Source organism: Vicia villosa, linkage group LG5, assembly GCF_029867415.1.
Source record: "Vicia villosa cultivar HV-30 ecotype Madison, WI linkage group LG5, Vvil1.0, whole genome shotgun sequence".
NCBI classification, from domain to species: domain Eukaryota; kingdom Viridiplantae; phylum Streptophyta; class Magnoliopsida; order Fabales; family Fabaceae; genus Vicia; species Vicia villosa.
Window position 1 is genome coordinate 136,772,363 of NC_081184.1, and position 16,832 is coordinate 136,789,194.

Sequence of the window (16,832 nt, forward strand, 5' to 3'; positions counted from 1 at the left end):
ATAAAAAATCAATTATTATAAAAGCACCATTCATGAGGGTGTCAGGTAGAAGTCGCGGTGGCATCCCTCAGTTATGCTATTCTATCTAATTAATCTATGGCCCAACAAAGAAATGTATACTTATTATTTTGGACTTCAAAATCCAAGCCTACTTATCGCTGAATACTTAGACCCATACTAGGTTTCTCTCGAGAAGTCGAGAATGTTTCAGAATTTTCAAGATAACAGCACTTTCTAGATAATACAACATTATTCTTCCATCTCCTTTATATACCCGTGCACTCAAACAATTGTGATTCATACTAAGCATCGAAAGCATTTTACAATCAAATATCATTTTACTTCACAGAGTTCCCAACTAACTACTATATTATCAAACATGTCGCTGATTCCAAGTTTCTTTGGTGGCCGAAGAAGCAATGTTTTTGATCCATTCTCTCTCGATGTTTGGGACCCCTTGAAGGATTTTCCATTTCCAAGTTCTGCACTTTCTGCTTCATTCCCTCGTGAGAATTCTGCTTTTGTGAGCACACGGGTTGACTGGAAGGAGACTCCGGAAGCTCATGTTTTCAAGGCTGATCTTCCTGGGCTGAAAAAGGAGGAGGTGAAAGTTGAAGTTGAAGATGATAGGGTTCTACAAATAAGCGGAGAGAGGAGCGTTGAGAAAGAAGATAAGAACGATAATTGGCATCGTGTGGAGCGTAGTAGTGGAAAGTTCTTGAGGAGGTTCAGATTACCTGAGAATGCCAAAATGGATCAAGTGAAAGCTTCAATGGAGAACGGGGTTCTAACTGTCACCGTTCCAAAAGAAGAGGTCAAGAAGCCTGAAGTTAAGTCTATTGAGATTTCTGGTTAAACTTAGAGTGAGACCAGTTACTCTGTTGCTTTAAATTGTGTGCTTTCTTGGTTATAATAATGCTTACCTTTTTGTGGCGTGTGCAAGAAAATGTATGGTGATGTAATTCTGAAATGTTATAAATAAATTATTAAATACTTGTTGTTAGTTCTTCTGGGGTTATTGTTTGTATTCAAATTCTAATGAATCATAATGAATGTTTAGTTGAATGTAAACTAAACAAGAGAAACTATAAATAGAGCTTCAAGTTTAAAAATATCTAATCAACAATCTTATGAGAACTTGCAAAAAAGAGCAGACCCAAAAATAGCATTTTGATAATGAATCTTGTCAAATAGAGTAAGTTGACTTCACCATTCACCTTCTCTTTGAATTTCCCTAAGAAAGTAATTTGATCTTGTAATACTACATTTTATGAGTGGCTGATAAATATGATTATATGAACTTGGTATTGCAAATTGATAGGCAATAAAAATGTATGTTGCCTCACTATGTTTCAAATAAGTCTGAAAATATGTTTCTCAGCTTCAATTAGAGTGATATAATCAACTGGTGAGAAAAATTCCCTTTGATTACAAACCATGGCCAATTAAATTCTTTTGTTATATATTATTCAAGAGTTTTATTTTTTTTTCTTAAAATGGAAATAAATGACGTTTTTCTAAATTGGATTATATAAAAATGAAATCTAGTATATATATATATATATATATATATATATATATATATATATATATATATATATATATATATATATATATATATATATATATATATATATATATATATATATATATATATATATATATATATATATATATATATATATATATATATATATATATATATATATATATGAGGAGGGATCAAATTACACCCGAAGAGTTACACCACGAGTTACACTCGTTCAATAACTACATCTCGAATTAATATTTTTTAAATTCAACCATTGGATTGAAACATAATATCATATAGATCATACCTATAAAGTTTGAGCTTAATCTATAATGATTTACTATGTCATTGAATTACATCAAAATTAACGTTATATGAAAGCTCATTTTGACGTTAATCTTTGGATATCTTGATGTTATAGTAAATCATTATAGATTAAGCTCAAACTTTATAGGTATGATCTATATGATATTACGTTTCAATCTAACGGTTGAATTTAAAAAATATTAATTCGAGATGTAGTTATTGAACGAGTGTAACTCGTGGTGTAACTCTTCGGGTGTAATTTGATCCCTCCTCTCTCTCTCTCTCTCTCTCTCTCTCTCTATATATATATATATATATGACCCAGAGAAAGAAGCAAAATAAAACAGACATGATAGAAAATAAACAAGTCAAAAGATGATTTATTTCTCATAGTAATTAACCGATCCCCGGTCCTTGTCCTTAAACAAGTCAAGCAAATTTGTAATTCGGTAATTCTAACTTATATATAAGGAATTCTTCTGTAATGAAATGTGGAACCGACTCCCACCAATGAATGTCCATCACCCATGCTTGACGGGCTAGTCTATCTGCACATTTGTTTTTTCCTCTATAGACATAGATGAACTGTGTCATAATATTTAGAGTCCTGTAATTTTCCCACTGTCATGGTATTTAAAGCCTTGTAATTTACCCATATGTTATGAAGTTTTCCAAGGCATCATGTTCACTACTACCGAAAAATAATATGACAACAATTGAAAAAGGGATACCACAACATCTGACCAACCGTTGTGTGGTAAGTGGTGGTTGTATGTATGATGTTTTTCACCATGATAGCGCGACCGTGATTATTAGTCAAGAAATTCATAATAACTGCCATATTTTGATTAAGAATTGGATTAAACTTCCTAATCTTAACTCTTAGACATTGGTTAGTGATGAAGGTTTCAATATACTTTCTAACATTTCTAAACTTAGAAAAACATTTAAGAGTCGTGTATTCATCTTGCTTGTCTTGTGTGTTTATCTTCTCTTATTCGATATTTGGAGAGACTTGATATATCATTTCAAGAATTTCCCACATTTCCTTGACGGTATTACATTGATGAACACCGTAAATTTACTATCACCTAGAGACATTGATATATAACTCTTTTTTTTAAAATCTATTTTAAACGTTCTCTTTTTCTCTTTGGTCCAATCGGAATCAGGTGTATCTGCTACTTTATTATTTATTTGATGAGTATGGATAAACAGACCATTGATTATTGTTTCACACACCATTGGTTATTGTTTCTCGCAGTTCATGATTTATACTTTGAATCAAAATTCTAAACCTAGCTTGTCATATCTCAAATCTACTGTTGTTAAAAAGTGGTGGTGTGTTTAAAAAAGATTTCTTTTTGGAAGTCATTTTTCTCCTGAGACGATTAGTCCTTAAATAGGACTTAGGCACTGATGCCACTTATTGGAAATGTGACTTCACACACAAAAAGGGGTGAATTGTGTGTTTTTAAAAAAACTAGGTTTTAAAAAAAAAAGTTAGGATTACAATCTGAGTTAGAAGACATTTTGAAAATTGTTTTAAGATTAAGCAGCAGAATGTAAATTGCGGAAATTAAAGAGTTTAAGGGAAGACATAAGACACATGAAACTATGGAGGTTCAGTCAAACAAAGAAAAAGATCTACTCCTCTACCTAAGAATTGATCTTGATAGTATCCAATAAACTTAAGAATCTTTAGTAGGCTAAAGTCCCAAACCCCCTTATAAAAAGAAAAATGAAGTTTATAGCTAACTTCTAACTAAACAACAAACTATGGAGTGAAGCGTGAGTCTTCCTTCTAAATGGCGGATTAAAGCGGTTGGTCTCTTTTTCATAAGAATCTTGGAGAGGTTAGTCTTCAACCTTCTAAACAAACTTTGGGAGCTTTTAAAATCGGGCTGAGCTCATAAACCTTAAACATTGGCTTTATATCAGGCTAACCAATAACATATGAAATTTAAAACTGAGTTGATCTTGAACATTAACAATATTTTAATACTGAGTTAAGCCTTAACCTTAAATTGGTTTTACCATGGACTAACCAAGAACCTATGAATGTTTTTATCACGGGTTGAACCAAGAGCCTAAACAAGAGTTTGATCACACAATCTCCAAACCAAATCTTTTTATGTGTTTAGCTTCTAACAAAAACAAACATTTCCAAATAGAATAGAATGTTCAACCAAGGTATAAACAAAAGTTTCTTGGTGAACTTACAAATCCACCGTATAGAAAATATAGTTTCCTCACTTGCAAAAATACTTTCTCAAAAAGCACTTCGGCAAAATTATTAGTGAGAGAAAGTAAACAACACAAAATTTTAGAGAGAGAGAGAGAGAGTGAGAAGTGTGAAATGAAATACGATTCTGGATGCTTTGAAATGAGGGAAGAGACCTCTATTTATAGGCTATAGATAAAAAAGGAAATAGTTTTTAATGCACTTTATGACTTTTCAATTGATTGGCAACATGTCCCAATCGATTAGTTGCCTAAGAAATAATCGATTATTGAGTTATCAACGGTAATAAAAGATATTTAATCGTTACCCATCAATGAGATGTTTTTATAATTGTTTAGGGCACATTTTTGACCTCTTTCAATCAATTTGGATAAGGTGCCAATCGATTGGCAAAGACAAAATTTGGTGCAGAGCTTTTCATACAGCTTCCAACTCATCTGGCACGACCTCAAGACATTTTTGAAAATTTGTGTGATTAAGCCATGAACTTTAAAGATAAATAATTTATAAAGTATTCACTCAGACTAATCAAGGTAGGAATTTCTTGTACTTCAAGACTTTGTCAAATACTTTCTTTCTTGTAGACACTTGCTTGAGTTTATTTGAGACGAGGATTGGGTTATATTCAATTTGGTTTCCATCATCGTATAGTCAAATCCAAAAAACCTATTTCGTTGGTTTGCATCTTTAACCACTTAACTGCTTATGCCTGACTAGTCATTAACAACTAGTTGTCACCATTAGACATTAGTTGTCATCATCAAACGTTCGTGTCCTTGTTAAAGGCATATCACCTAAAAAATTAGGTTCCCCAACCACCACTCTTGCTCTAACCCCTATTCCTATTTTAGCTACAAGGTTTTTTATTTCTACATCTGAGGTAGACTGACTTGTGGATGTTGCGACCACCTTGACCGTTGAGGAGTCATCCATGTATATGGTTTCAACAAAGAGGAAACAAGATGGAGATCAACAATCCCATTGAAAAGAGAGTTTCCCTAAATGAACTTGTGTTATTGAGGATGGTGTTTTAAGAGAGATAACTCCCTTATCGCGTGTGCCAACTGTCTTTTCTTTCGGGCTTGCTCATATGCATGAGGAGGCCGTTGTTACTGTCTCGACGTTAAATATGACCTTTGTCCAAAATCTTTTTAATCGGATAAGTGGGAACTTATTTCTGAGACCGTATTTAATATGTACTAGACATCTTTGTTTTCTCTTACTGCTGCTGACATGGGTGACTTCTTAGATCTTGGAAATCCCTCCAAGGAAAGGGCCACTTGGAAAGGGAAATGTGAAGCCATAAAGCTGAGGTGCTCTACTCTTTAGGAGGAGCTGATTGCCTTGCAAAAGAAGGTTAAGCATGTTGATTCTTTGTAAGAAGAGGAAAAGACTCACGACTCTCCTTCTACCTTGGTCACCCGGTTAATTGAGCTAGAGACTGGTCTTAAGGAAGTAGAGAAACAGTATCAAGATACCTATGACGTTGTTACTTAGAAAACTCGTCTGTCGGATGAAGATTAGAAAAATATTTTACTAGAGTGCATGGCTCATACTAAGGTTCTGAAAACCTTTGAGGACAAGGTTGTTGTCTAGAAGGAGTCACTCAATAATTCCCTTCAGCAGACTATGAAGAGCGTGCACCGTATTCGTGATCAAGTCGTGGAGAAAGAAAGGAGATTATGTCTCGATGCCCTCATCTCAACCGAGGTGTTGAAATCGTCCCATCAGGGTTACTCTAGAAGGTGATCGTGGTACCTCAACTTCGGAGGCTTCAGTTTTTTCTCTTTCTATTATTTATTTCCTGTAACACTTTTCGATTTTTTGCACCACAGGTGTAACAATTATTAGTATTTATGAAAAATGATTTACCTAATGATTTAGGTCTTATTTATCTTAGATTTTTGAACTTGGCTCCATTTTATCATTATTGTTGTGTTGCACCTTTTACTATTTGCGAATTATTGTAACTCTGGGGCTTACTTTTTTACCCTGCAATGAAAAGTTATTTCGCCTCAGATAAAGGTCGGCGCTAACGTATTTCCTGCTCTGGGAGTGAAAACCCTAATTTTTTGCTTCACGGGGGAGAAAGTTCATTTTACTGCAGCAAAGTGATCGATGTGCTCCCTCATGCCTTTGTGATTGGTTATTTAGAAATTTCATTTAACCTTTTTTTGTTGCTACATTTGTTTGTTGTATTTAACGATTTTCTAGGGACCATTGAGATTAGAATGTTTTAGTCTTGTATTTGTACGACACTCTGTGTCATAGAGGACTGCTCCTTGGCCAGGAGTAGGATCCATGTCCCTTCCCCTGAGGCTTGGCTCGAATCAAAGAGTCTTCGGGCTCCACCGCCTAACGCTCTTGGATTGGCTAGATCCGAAGGAGGGGCGCCAGTTGCGCAGAAATGTGTGTAGTCTTTATTAGATGAGAAGTTATGTGAGGGATGCGTTAAAGCCATATCAAATGTGTTGGAACATGTTTAGTCTGTATCGGATATGCATTCACGTGAGAAATGTGTTTAAGCTGTATCATATATACATAAGTGTGCTTAGAATGTACCAAGTATACAACCATAAATTTTTTAAGCCATATCAGATACGCAGAAATGCGCTTAGTTTGTATCAGGTACGCAATCATGCAAGAAACGCACTTAAATCGTATCAGATACACATAAATGTGTTTAGCCTTTGATATCAGGTACGCAATCATGCAAGAAATGCACTTAAATCGTATCAGATACACATAAATGTGTTTAGCCTTTGATATCAGGTACGCAATCATGCAAGAAATACACTTAAATCGTATCAGGTACGCAATCATCCAAGAAATGCACTTAAATCGTATCAGATACACATAAATGTGTTTAGCCTTTGATATCCTTGTCTTTGAGCGTTCTATAAAAAAAAAGAGACAAGGAAGCACACATATTGGAATTTGAAACATGTAAAACACTCTCTCAATATGGGTTCATATTGTAGGAACCGAATCAGAATGACACTCCTGATTATGGGTTCATATTCTAATCCAAACATAAATTTTTGGTCGATATTTGATTCTTCAAAATATACAAACATAAACAATAACTATAATATCTATAATGTGGCATGAAAAAAAATATTATAACCAAAAAATATTATAATTCAAATAAATAATAATTAATGTTGTATACATGATAACAACAAAATTTTAATTAAATACAACCTTTTATTGAAATATTGTTATAATTAATTAAGAAAGTGACATTAGAAAATAATTTGATTTGATGCATTTGTAAAACTGAATTTACACTCTAAGGACCCATTTGTTTTAGTTTAAATTTTAAAAAAAATTGTATTTTAAAAGTAATTAAAAAAACTTTTTAAAACTGAATTTTTATAAATTAAGAATTTAATTTTGATATTCAATTATATAGATATATTATATAGAAGACTAAAACAGTCAAAATTATACCATTTTAAAAAAAATATCACTTAAAAAGTTATTCTAAATAACTTTAAGTTTAAGTGAATTTTTGAAAATTTAATATTTAAAAGAATCATAATATAAAGATAAAATATCTAAAATAAAATTTTGTGAAAATTTATTAATTTATTTTTTCATTTGAATTTTTTAAAAAAATCATTATTCAAAATACCAAATGAGCCCACTTTCTTATACTTTTATTTTTCTTTTATCCCATTTCAACACGGAATTCTTCAAAATCAAACAAGGATCAAATCAAGCAATTAAAAAATTTGAAGATCAAAATTAAACCATTAAATTTGAGAGACCAAAATTAAAAATTTGAGAAATTTAAGGGGTAAAACTAGATAAAAATCCAAAGTCCGTCTTTTATTGCTGAATTGTTAAAATAAGTTCTAGACCTTTCGAGGTCGGTCTCCAGAATTACAGATATTTCTAGACCATGATGGTGACAAAATGATTCCATAAACAGCACTTTCTCGATTATGCAAGATTATTCTACTATCTCCTTTAAATACTCGGTGCCTCTAGAGAAGGTGAATCACACTAAGAATCGATATCTACTTTTGCTTACAATTAATTCTAAATTTTACAGAGTTTTCAACTACATAAAAAGATGTCTTTGATTCCAAGTTTCTTTGGTGGCAGAAAGAGCAACGTATACGATCCATTCTCTCTCGACGTTTGGGATCCCTTCAAGGATTTTTCATTTCCAAGTTCTGCAATTTCTGCTTCATTCCCTCGTGAGAATTCTGCTTTTGTGAGCACACGAGTTGACTGGAAGGAGACCCCAGAAGCACATGTGTTCAAGGCTGATCTTCCTGGACTGAAGAAGGAGGAAGTGAAAGTTGAGATTGAAGATGATAGGGTTCTACAGATAAGCGGAAAGAGAAATATTGAGAAAGAAGATAAGAACGACCAATGGCATCGCGTTGAACGCAGTAGTGGAAAGTTCATGAGGAGATTCAGATTGCCTGAGAATGCCAAAATGGATCAAGTGAGAGCTTCAATGGAAAATGGTGTTCTCACTGTCACTGTTCCAAAAGAAGAAGTTAAGAAACCTGATGTTAAGTCCATTGAGATCTCTGGCTGAAGTCACACACAACAAGCTCGATTAATGTGTTGCTTGAAATTCGTGTGCTTGTCTTGTCTTGGTTGTAATGGTTACGTTTTTATGATTTGCGTGTAAGGGAAATATGATGATGTAATGTTAATGTATAAATAAATAACTAATTAGTTTTTACTCTTCTTCCAATGAATGCAAATGAATGTTTCGTTATGTTATAGAACTAAACAAGAGATAATACACTGCAACAAATTTCCATATTACTATTACACAAACAATACTTATGCACTGCGTAGCTCCAGTTTGGTGTCCTCTTAAAAAATGGTAATGCAATTTGATTGTTCAGTGCATAAACAATCACCTATTGGTTTCTCATGTTGGTGATTTTAGTATCATCAATGCATTTTGGTAGTAATGTGATTTACTATAGGCCAATGCAATTATGCGTTAAGTTTGAAACGAGTTAGGGTAGTGCGGAGTGCACGCTCGTCGAGCCAAACGCGTAATTGAATGTGAATAATAGAAACGAGCATAACGTTTCGTTTGAATAGTTGCACCCGTTCCCAACGGACATAACGATTCGTTTGAATAGTTGCACCCGTTCCAACAGACATAACTGTTTTTCCGAAAAGGTGTGTCTGTTCGTTTCTATTATTGGTCTCCTATATAAGGAGTCTTTTGGTCTCGATTTGAAATACGAAATTAGATACTTCCTCTCTACATTCTGATTTGTTCTCCATTGTCAGAAACAGATTGTTCTTCAAGAATTATCCCCGCAAAGATTTCGTGAACCCAGACAAGAATAGGGTCGAAATACTTTGTTCGGAAAGTGAACGAACACGATTCTTGAAGATATCCAGGATTATCATACCGTATTTCTAACAAACGAACAAAGTATTATTCTGATAATCATGGCTGGAGGAGGAAGCACCGTCAAGGAGATGACTAAAAGTTTCGGAAAATTGGACAAGTTTCAAGAACAATAATCGACAACATAAATTCGGGTATGGTTTATTGTTTCTTATAAAAAAAAATATTTAAAGAATTGTGAAAATAATATTATCAAGATTTTAAAGATATTTTCTAATAATTGATATAGAACGGATGTTAAGGTTTTCTATAATTTATTAATAAATATTAATCTGGAAATCAATTATACTTAAATTTCAAAGTGCTGTAAGAATGGTTTGTGATCTCCCTAATAAGCATATTTATGATGAAAATCACATATAAATATTATCTTCACGACATATTCATGCTGATATTTATCATGTAAGCATAGCATTTAAATATATATGAATATAATGCAATTTTGAGAATGTAAACTTAAATGAATATCTCAGTCACCATAGTGCATTAATATGCTGCCGCTATGTATTTATAGCATGACTATTTTATTTCATAAAATTATATATTTAATGGTTGAAGATATATATGCATGTAGAACCATGACTTGCCGCTGTACACAAATATATTGTATCATTTCGCGAATGAAATCAAGTGTGTATCACACTAATTATGTAAATTTTAACTTCTAACGTTAGAATTATTTCAAATGTTCAAGTGAAAAGTTACATATTCATAATTATTTCTTCAAAGGTTGTACTGTATCGGTTGGATGTAGAAAAGTACAGTTGCGAGTTGAAATGGAAAAAACACAACGATTGAATTAAAGTGAACAAATTCTTATCAGGATGTGTTTTGTCAAACGTTTTTATCAGTGTTGAATTATATTTTATTTCCACATTGATTAATTGTATTGGTTCGAAATAAATGATGAAATAATGAAGTAATAAACGGTGTATAAATTGACCATGAATATATGTTGGTCACATTGTCATACGGGAAATAAATTCTTACCGTATATGTACTTGTTGATTACTAAAGGTAGTCAAATCTATGTTTCAATGAAACTTATTATTATAAAACATATAGAGATCATTTAAAGATGATTCATAACGAGATATGGAATTTGAGAATCTTATCGCGGAGGATAAGGAATTCAAAATTCCCACAAATGAAAACCTCGTGAGGAAGGTTCTCTACGGATTTATTGAAAAATAAATCGAAAGTTTGTCAATGATTGTTGAAAAACAAATCGGACTTAGAATAAACAAAGTCTGAAAGGCTAAGGATATAAGACCGAACAAAATCACTTTTCGACTTATTTCTCTTGTGCAGAAGGAAATTGTGAGAATTTTGTTCGTAAGATTCCTATTATCCTTCGAGTGGAAGATGATCATAAAGAGTTACAATGAAGATGTAATTTCAAGGGACTTCTCTTGGAATGATGTTATCCAAGATGAAATAGAATCAACAATGTCAAATCATACTTGGTTGGATGCAAGTGAGTGTTTAGAAGGAAGTATCATAAAGATGGTACACTAAACACCTACAAGTTTAGATCAACAACCAAGTGTTTAGACAAGGAATGTGTTGATTATTTAAACACATATGCACTAGTAGCAAGGGCGGCAACAATTAGAGTATTGTTTGCATTAGTTTTTGCATGAACTTATAGTTCATCAAAAGGATGTCAACATGACATTCCTAAAATGGAGATCTCAATGAGGAGATTTACATGGAGATATTAGAAGGTTATATACTTCTTGTTAATGAACAAATAGTGTACAAGCTTGTTAAATCCTTGCATGAATTAAAACAAGCACCGAAACAATGACATTAAAAGTTTGACTTTGTCATTGTAAGATTCTCCGATTAAGGAGGAGACACACAAACTAAAGGGTTAAGGAACTTGGTATATGAGATTCCGATATGGCCTAAACCGATATCACCAATTTCAATCCGTTGTGATAGTAGTGCCACACTGGCTAAAGCATACAGTCAAATATACAATGGAAAGTCTAGACATTTGGGTATTAGACATAGTATGATTAGGGAATTAATCATGAATAGGGTGATATCTATTGAGTTTGTTCGGTCGTAACAAAACTTAGCTGACCACTTGACGAAGGGGTTAGCAAGAGACTTAGTGAAGAAGTCGGTAATTGGGATGGGATTAAAGTCCATTTAAATCTATTAGTTATGGTATACCCAATTCCCTTCTAATACAACGTTAGAAGCAGAATTCAATGTGGAAAGATCATAGTTAAAGATTGGAGCAATTGTGTTTATCTTCCCAAGGTATGTGCTCAGACCTGCAAGTGATGGCTAGGTTGAAGTATATCTTCTTAATGGTTCTTTTGAAAAATTGCTAATGCAGGTGCAAGATTAAAAGGATCACCTATGTGAGCATGAAGTTTTGCCGCTTCAAGAAGCTTGGACTTGGCTTCCTATATGCTTATTAATGGATAAGGACACATGGCTTGTAAAGTGTCAAGTATGAATAGTAGAGTATTGTAAGAAACATATGTGTACTATATCTTTAGATATTCAAATGGATTGACGGGTTCAATCATTATGACACCTCGATTTTCGAATATTTGGAATGTGTATTTGTACTAAGATGAAAATTCAATCGTAAGACATTTTCTTCTATGCATTTGTTTGATCGTTATACCTGTAAAGTAAATCAAGGATTATACTAAAATGGGGGGAGTTTGTTGGTGATTTTAGTATCATCAATGCATTTTGGTAGTAATGTGATTTACTATAGGCCAATGCAATTATGCGTTAAGTTTGAAACGAGTTAGGGTAGTGCGGAGTGCACGCTCGTCGAGCCAAACGCGTAATTGAATGTGAATAATAGAAACGAGCATAACGTTTCGTTTGAATAGTTGCACCCGTTCCCAACGGACATAACGATTCGTTTGAATAGTTGCACCCGTTCCAACAGACATAACTGTTTTCCGAAAAGGTGTGTCTGTTCGTTTCTATTATTGGTCTCCTATATAAGGAGTCTTTTGGTCTCGATTTGAAATACGAAATTAGATACTTCCTCTCTACATTCTGATTTGTTCTCCATTGTCAGAAACAGATTGTTCTTCAAGAATTATCCCCGCAAAGATTTCGTGAACCCAGACAAGAATAGGGTCGAAATACTTTGTTCGGAAAGTGAACGAACACGATTCTTGAAGATATCCAGGATTATCATACCGTATTTCTAACATCTCATGTCATCAATATAAAATTTTCAAAGTGGGAGTATTTAATACCATAATCTGCAGCTCCCTAGACATATAAAAAAGACTACTTGATGTATGTTGATGCTTCAGAGAGAGATATTTGTGAAAATGATTTCATTTCATCAAAAAGTGAATTACATAGAAGGGTTACATCTTATACACTCAAGCTCCTCTCGTGATAGATAGATGCAGATATTGAGCAATAACTAACTTTTTTCACTAATAGTGATATAGTTGAATAAATCCACTTAGGAAATGTAGAAACTAAGATTAAAGAGTCAATATTACAAGTTGGATAATCTGTTAATAACTTAACAAGCTCTGTCTATAAAACATCTCATGTAATCATCTTTAATCCTTTCTAATAGATTTAATAGAAGCTTCTTTGTATTTAGCATCCAATGATCAATATTTAATAGGTCAGTAGGTTCTTGATGTATTTGGACAGTGTAGTAGCATGGAATCGTTGTTCAGAGTTTTCACTTCTATCCCCGAGAAGTATTTGGGTCTACCTAACTTTTTCTAAGCTAATGAGGCATGAAAAGAGTTGATTAGCTTGTGAACTAGAGTAGATGATAAGTATGTCATCTACATGCACTAGTGCATAAAGAATTATGCCTTGATGAGTGTAAACAAATAATGAATGATCATACCAACTATGACAGAAACCAACCTGAATGAGTGCTTGAGTGAGTTTCTCATACTATGTTTTTGGGGCTCACTTGAGCCCATAAAACGCTTTATTCAACTCGTATAATAGAGTTTTATTTGGATGCACAAATCCAGGTGGTTGTGATATGTAACTTCCTCGAGTAGGGATCCATTGAGAAAGACATTATTTATTGAAGATCCTAGTTGTATATGAGAGCTAATGTAAGTATAACCATGGTTAGAGTTCGCCCTCATTTGGAGAAAGCATTTAATTAAAGCCAAAGTCAAATTGTTCGTTGTAGTCTCTGGCTACTAACCTTGTTTGTACTTTTTGATAGGCCCCATCTGGATTTTCCTTCACTTTGAACATCTATTTGCACCCAACTGATTTTCTGCGAGGTGGAAAATTGATAAGTGTCCAAGGTGCATCATCTTCTACTTGTATTGCTTGATTCCATTCAGGTTGCAATAAACATTGATTCAACACGAGAGAGAAAGGTCTTTGGTTTTGAGCGACCTGTTTTCCCTTTTGAGAGCATCGGATGATCATTTAGAAGAAGATTTTCCTGAAGTGCACTACTATGTATCAAGGAGTGTACACAATAGAGAACAAAAGAGTATATATACATATAATATTTGTCCAAACAGCAAGATTTAGACAATAGTACTTTCTTTATTATAAATATGCACATTACAATACTTCAAAGCATATAAAATGGAAGGAAAATTAGCATGGCCAAACTTGTAATGCCACAAAGAGCTAATACTTGATTTATTTACATTAGTAATGACAACAAGATATCGAACTAACAGGTTTATGTATAGTAGGAGACAGACCATGAGTTGTAGAATTCAAAAGGAATCTTGAAAGCTTCACTAGCAGTTGTAGAAAGAAGTATGAGTAAATTGTATCAAAAAATCTTTTAAGCCAAACATGTTTAGAACCATGAGATTTCACAGGACACTTATCAGTAAGAAACACAAATGCAACTTGGTTATCTCTTGAGAATTTTGACACTGACAGTAGGTTTCTTATTATTCAAGGCACATTAAGAGTATCATTAAGTGTTGGAATTTCTGCCTTCATTGCGGTCCACCCCTAGTCGCCTAACTGTGACATTTGACTTTCTTTCATTGCATCCTACAGCACCTACATTGTGTGAGATTTAAAGGGATAGATTTAGTCTCATATTGCTTAGAGATATGGCATGTGTTATGTTTATATGTGGGAAAAACCTCATCTTACAAGTCAGTTTTGTAGGGATGGATCAGACCCAATCCACACGTTCTAATATTAAGTGTTAAACTCTTTATAATTAGATTTGGAAGTAACAATGAAAGAGCCTACACACTGAATTTTTAAGGACTGGCCATTTGCAACAAAACTCTACTATGACCTACATAAAATTTCTTGATATGTAAAAGATAAGCATTAATTGTAAGATGATGCGAGGCAACTGAATCAGCAAATCAACCTTGAGCTTCAAGCTCTGTGGGTAAAGAATACTCTTGTGTTGTATTGTAGCCACCAAGGAAATGGCATGTGAATCAGAGGTGGATGTTTCAGGCTTGTCACTTGTTGTATGTTGATTTACTGATGAACTTGGTTAAGTACGAGAGGACACAAATGCCTCATCAAGCATGTTCCAATAATCCGCAACTGAGCGGCCATATTTTCCACATAGTTGGCATGCAAGTCGATTTCCACTTGAGTTGCGACCTCTGCTACGACATGTGCCTCAAGACATTCAACTTTTACCACGAGCACCAGACAAATTATCACGCACACCACCTATTTATTGATTTGTGTGAGCTACATTTACATAGACATTTGACACAACTAGTCCTTACCAAAATCTTTCCAATTGAGCTTCTTGGACGTAGGGCAAAGTTTCAACATCATAAAGTGTTGGTGAATCAGAAATCCCATATTACATCATAAATGGATTGTACTCCTTTGGTAGACCATTGAAAATAGAATCAATTTTATCTTGCTCCGAGATGGAATCACCAACTGCGGGTAAGGAATTGGCAAATGCTTTGATTTGCAAGACCTTACTCAATAATGGAGCAATTGCCTTTCATCGATTTAAACTCAACTCACAAATGTCTAACTCTCACGCATTGAAATACCTATGAAATTTGTCTCACACTTCAAACGCGTGTTAGCATAATAGGACTCTAGGTCGATTCAGAGATCATTGAAAGAAGCAATATGAACACAGCTTGATTTTGCACAATCCAAAATTCATACTCTTTAGAAACTTTGTCTTCAAGTCGATCTTGATCTGTCTTGAACTTCAGCGAGATTGAGGATTCACTATCAGTTTGTACATTCTCTAAGTGAGAATCACTCCCTCAATCTCTTGGTTCCATAGTAGGTAGTTGTTGTCTTGTAATGTGGTGGCTAGTGTAAGATCTGTAATGTGGTAGCTAGTGTAAGATCTGTCATGGCTTGAATTGGGTAATGACCTATGAAGCGCCGACACGCCATTAAGAAGGCGTGTCGCCGCGTCGGACACGTATCAGACACAGATACTCGTACGACACGCGTACGACACGTATCTGACACGTTTTTGCAGTGTCCAATGAAAAAAATAATTTAATTGCAGCGGACACGGATACGACACCTTGTTTCGAATAAAGGACACACCCAACTAAAAAAAATAGATTTTTTTTATAAAAAAAAGACCCAACTCAATAATTATCAGATTTTGATTTATAAAAATAATAAGATTTTTTTACCTTTCATATTTCACTTCTCCACTATAAAAATAACATAATTAGGATTCCTTATTTTTTTCTTATTCCATGGTTTAGAGACTGGTTTTATCAATATGGAATGACTATGATATGATATGTTTTAATGGATTTATGTCTTTTTTTTATTAATCTAAAGTACTAAGTTTAAATATACATAAATTTTGCTTCTCGTTTTTCATACATTGCATTATTATATTAATATATAAAAAATATATAGCCGTGTCCGTGTCCTATATTTTCTATATTAGTGGAGTCCCCGTGTCCGTATCTGTGTCGTGTCCCGTGTCCGAGTCTGGGCTTCATAGGACTAATGACTGATAATAGAAAGTTAGTTACATGTAACTGAATTTGTTAGAATAACTGAATTTGTTAGAGTAACTGAAATGGATCTATACAGATAAAGACATATGTATACATACTAGAGTTCTACTTCTCTAATACTTTCAATAATTATTATTATTTTCTAATATAATTCAATATGAAAAATTCATTTCTCTTTTTTTTTAGATTTCTTCAATCTTTCTTTAATTCATCAAATAATAGATATTTCCATCTTAGACATTAGAGAATGGAGCAGTGATTGTAGTAATTCCTTGATGAATATAAGCGAGTTGATATCGAGCTAAGATGTACGCAAGGTTGAGGAAGCCATTGAGAATGTGTCTGCGAATGAAGTAACAGTCTATGTCAATATATTTAGACTGAGCCTGAGTAATAGGA

At 33.6% G+C, this 16,832-nt stretch overlaps 2 protein-coding genes across 2 annotated transcripts; both read left to right on the plus strand.

The window, feature by feature from the left end:
* The first annotated feature begins 278 nt into the window (after positions 1–278).
* LOC131602663 (18.2 kDa class I heat shock protein-like) lies at positions 279–1,003 on the plus strand. The gene has a single exon (XM_058874833.1). It carries the CDS (start codon positions 380–382, stop codon positions 854–856), a length of 477 nt encoding a protein of 158 aa, XP_058730816.1. The 5' UTR covers positions 279–379; the 3' UTR covers positions 857–1,003.
* Positions 1,004–8,072: 7,069 nt separating this feature from the next.
* LOC131602665 (18.2 kDa class I heat shock protein-like) lies at positions 8,073–8,790 on the plus strand. The gene has a single exon (XM_058874834.1). The coding sequence runs from the start codon at positions 8,164–8,166 to the stop codon at positions 8,638–8,640; it is 477 nt and encodes a 158-aa protein (XP_058730817.1). The 5' UTR covers positions 8,073–8,163; the 3' UTR covers positions 8,641–8,790.
* The last annotated feature ends 8,042 nt before the right edge of the window (positions 8,791–16,832 follow it).

What these genes read in the sequence shown, in the direction of transcription:
- LOC131602665 (XM_058874834.1), top strand. Translation starts at nt 8,164, where the DNA reads ATGTCTTTGATTCCAAGTTTCTTTGGTGGCAGAAAGAGCAACGTATAC.
- LOC131602663 (XM_058874833.1), top strand. Translation starts at nt 380, where the DNA reads ATGTCGCTGATTCCAAGTTTCTTTGGTGGCCGAAGAAGCAATGTTTTT.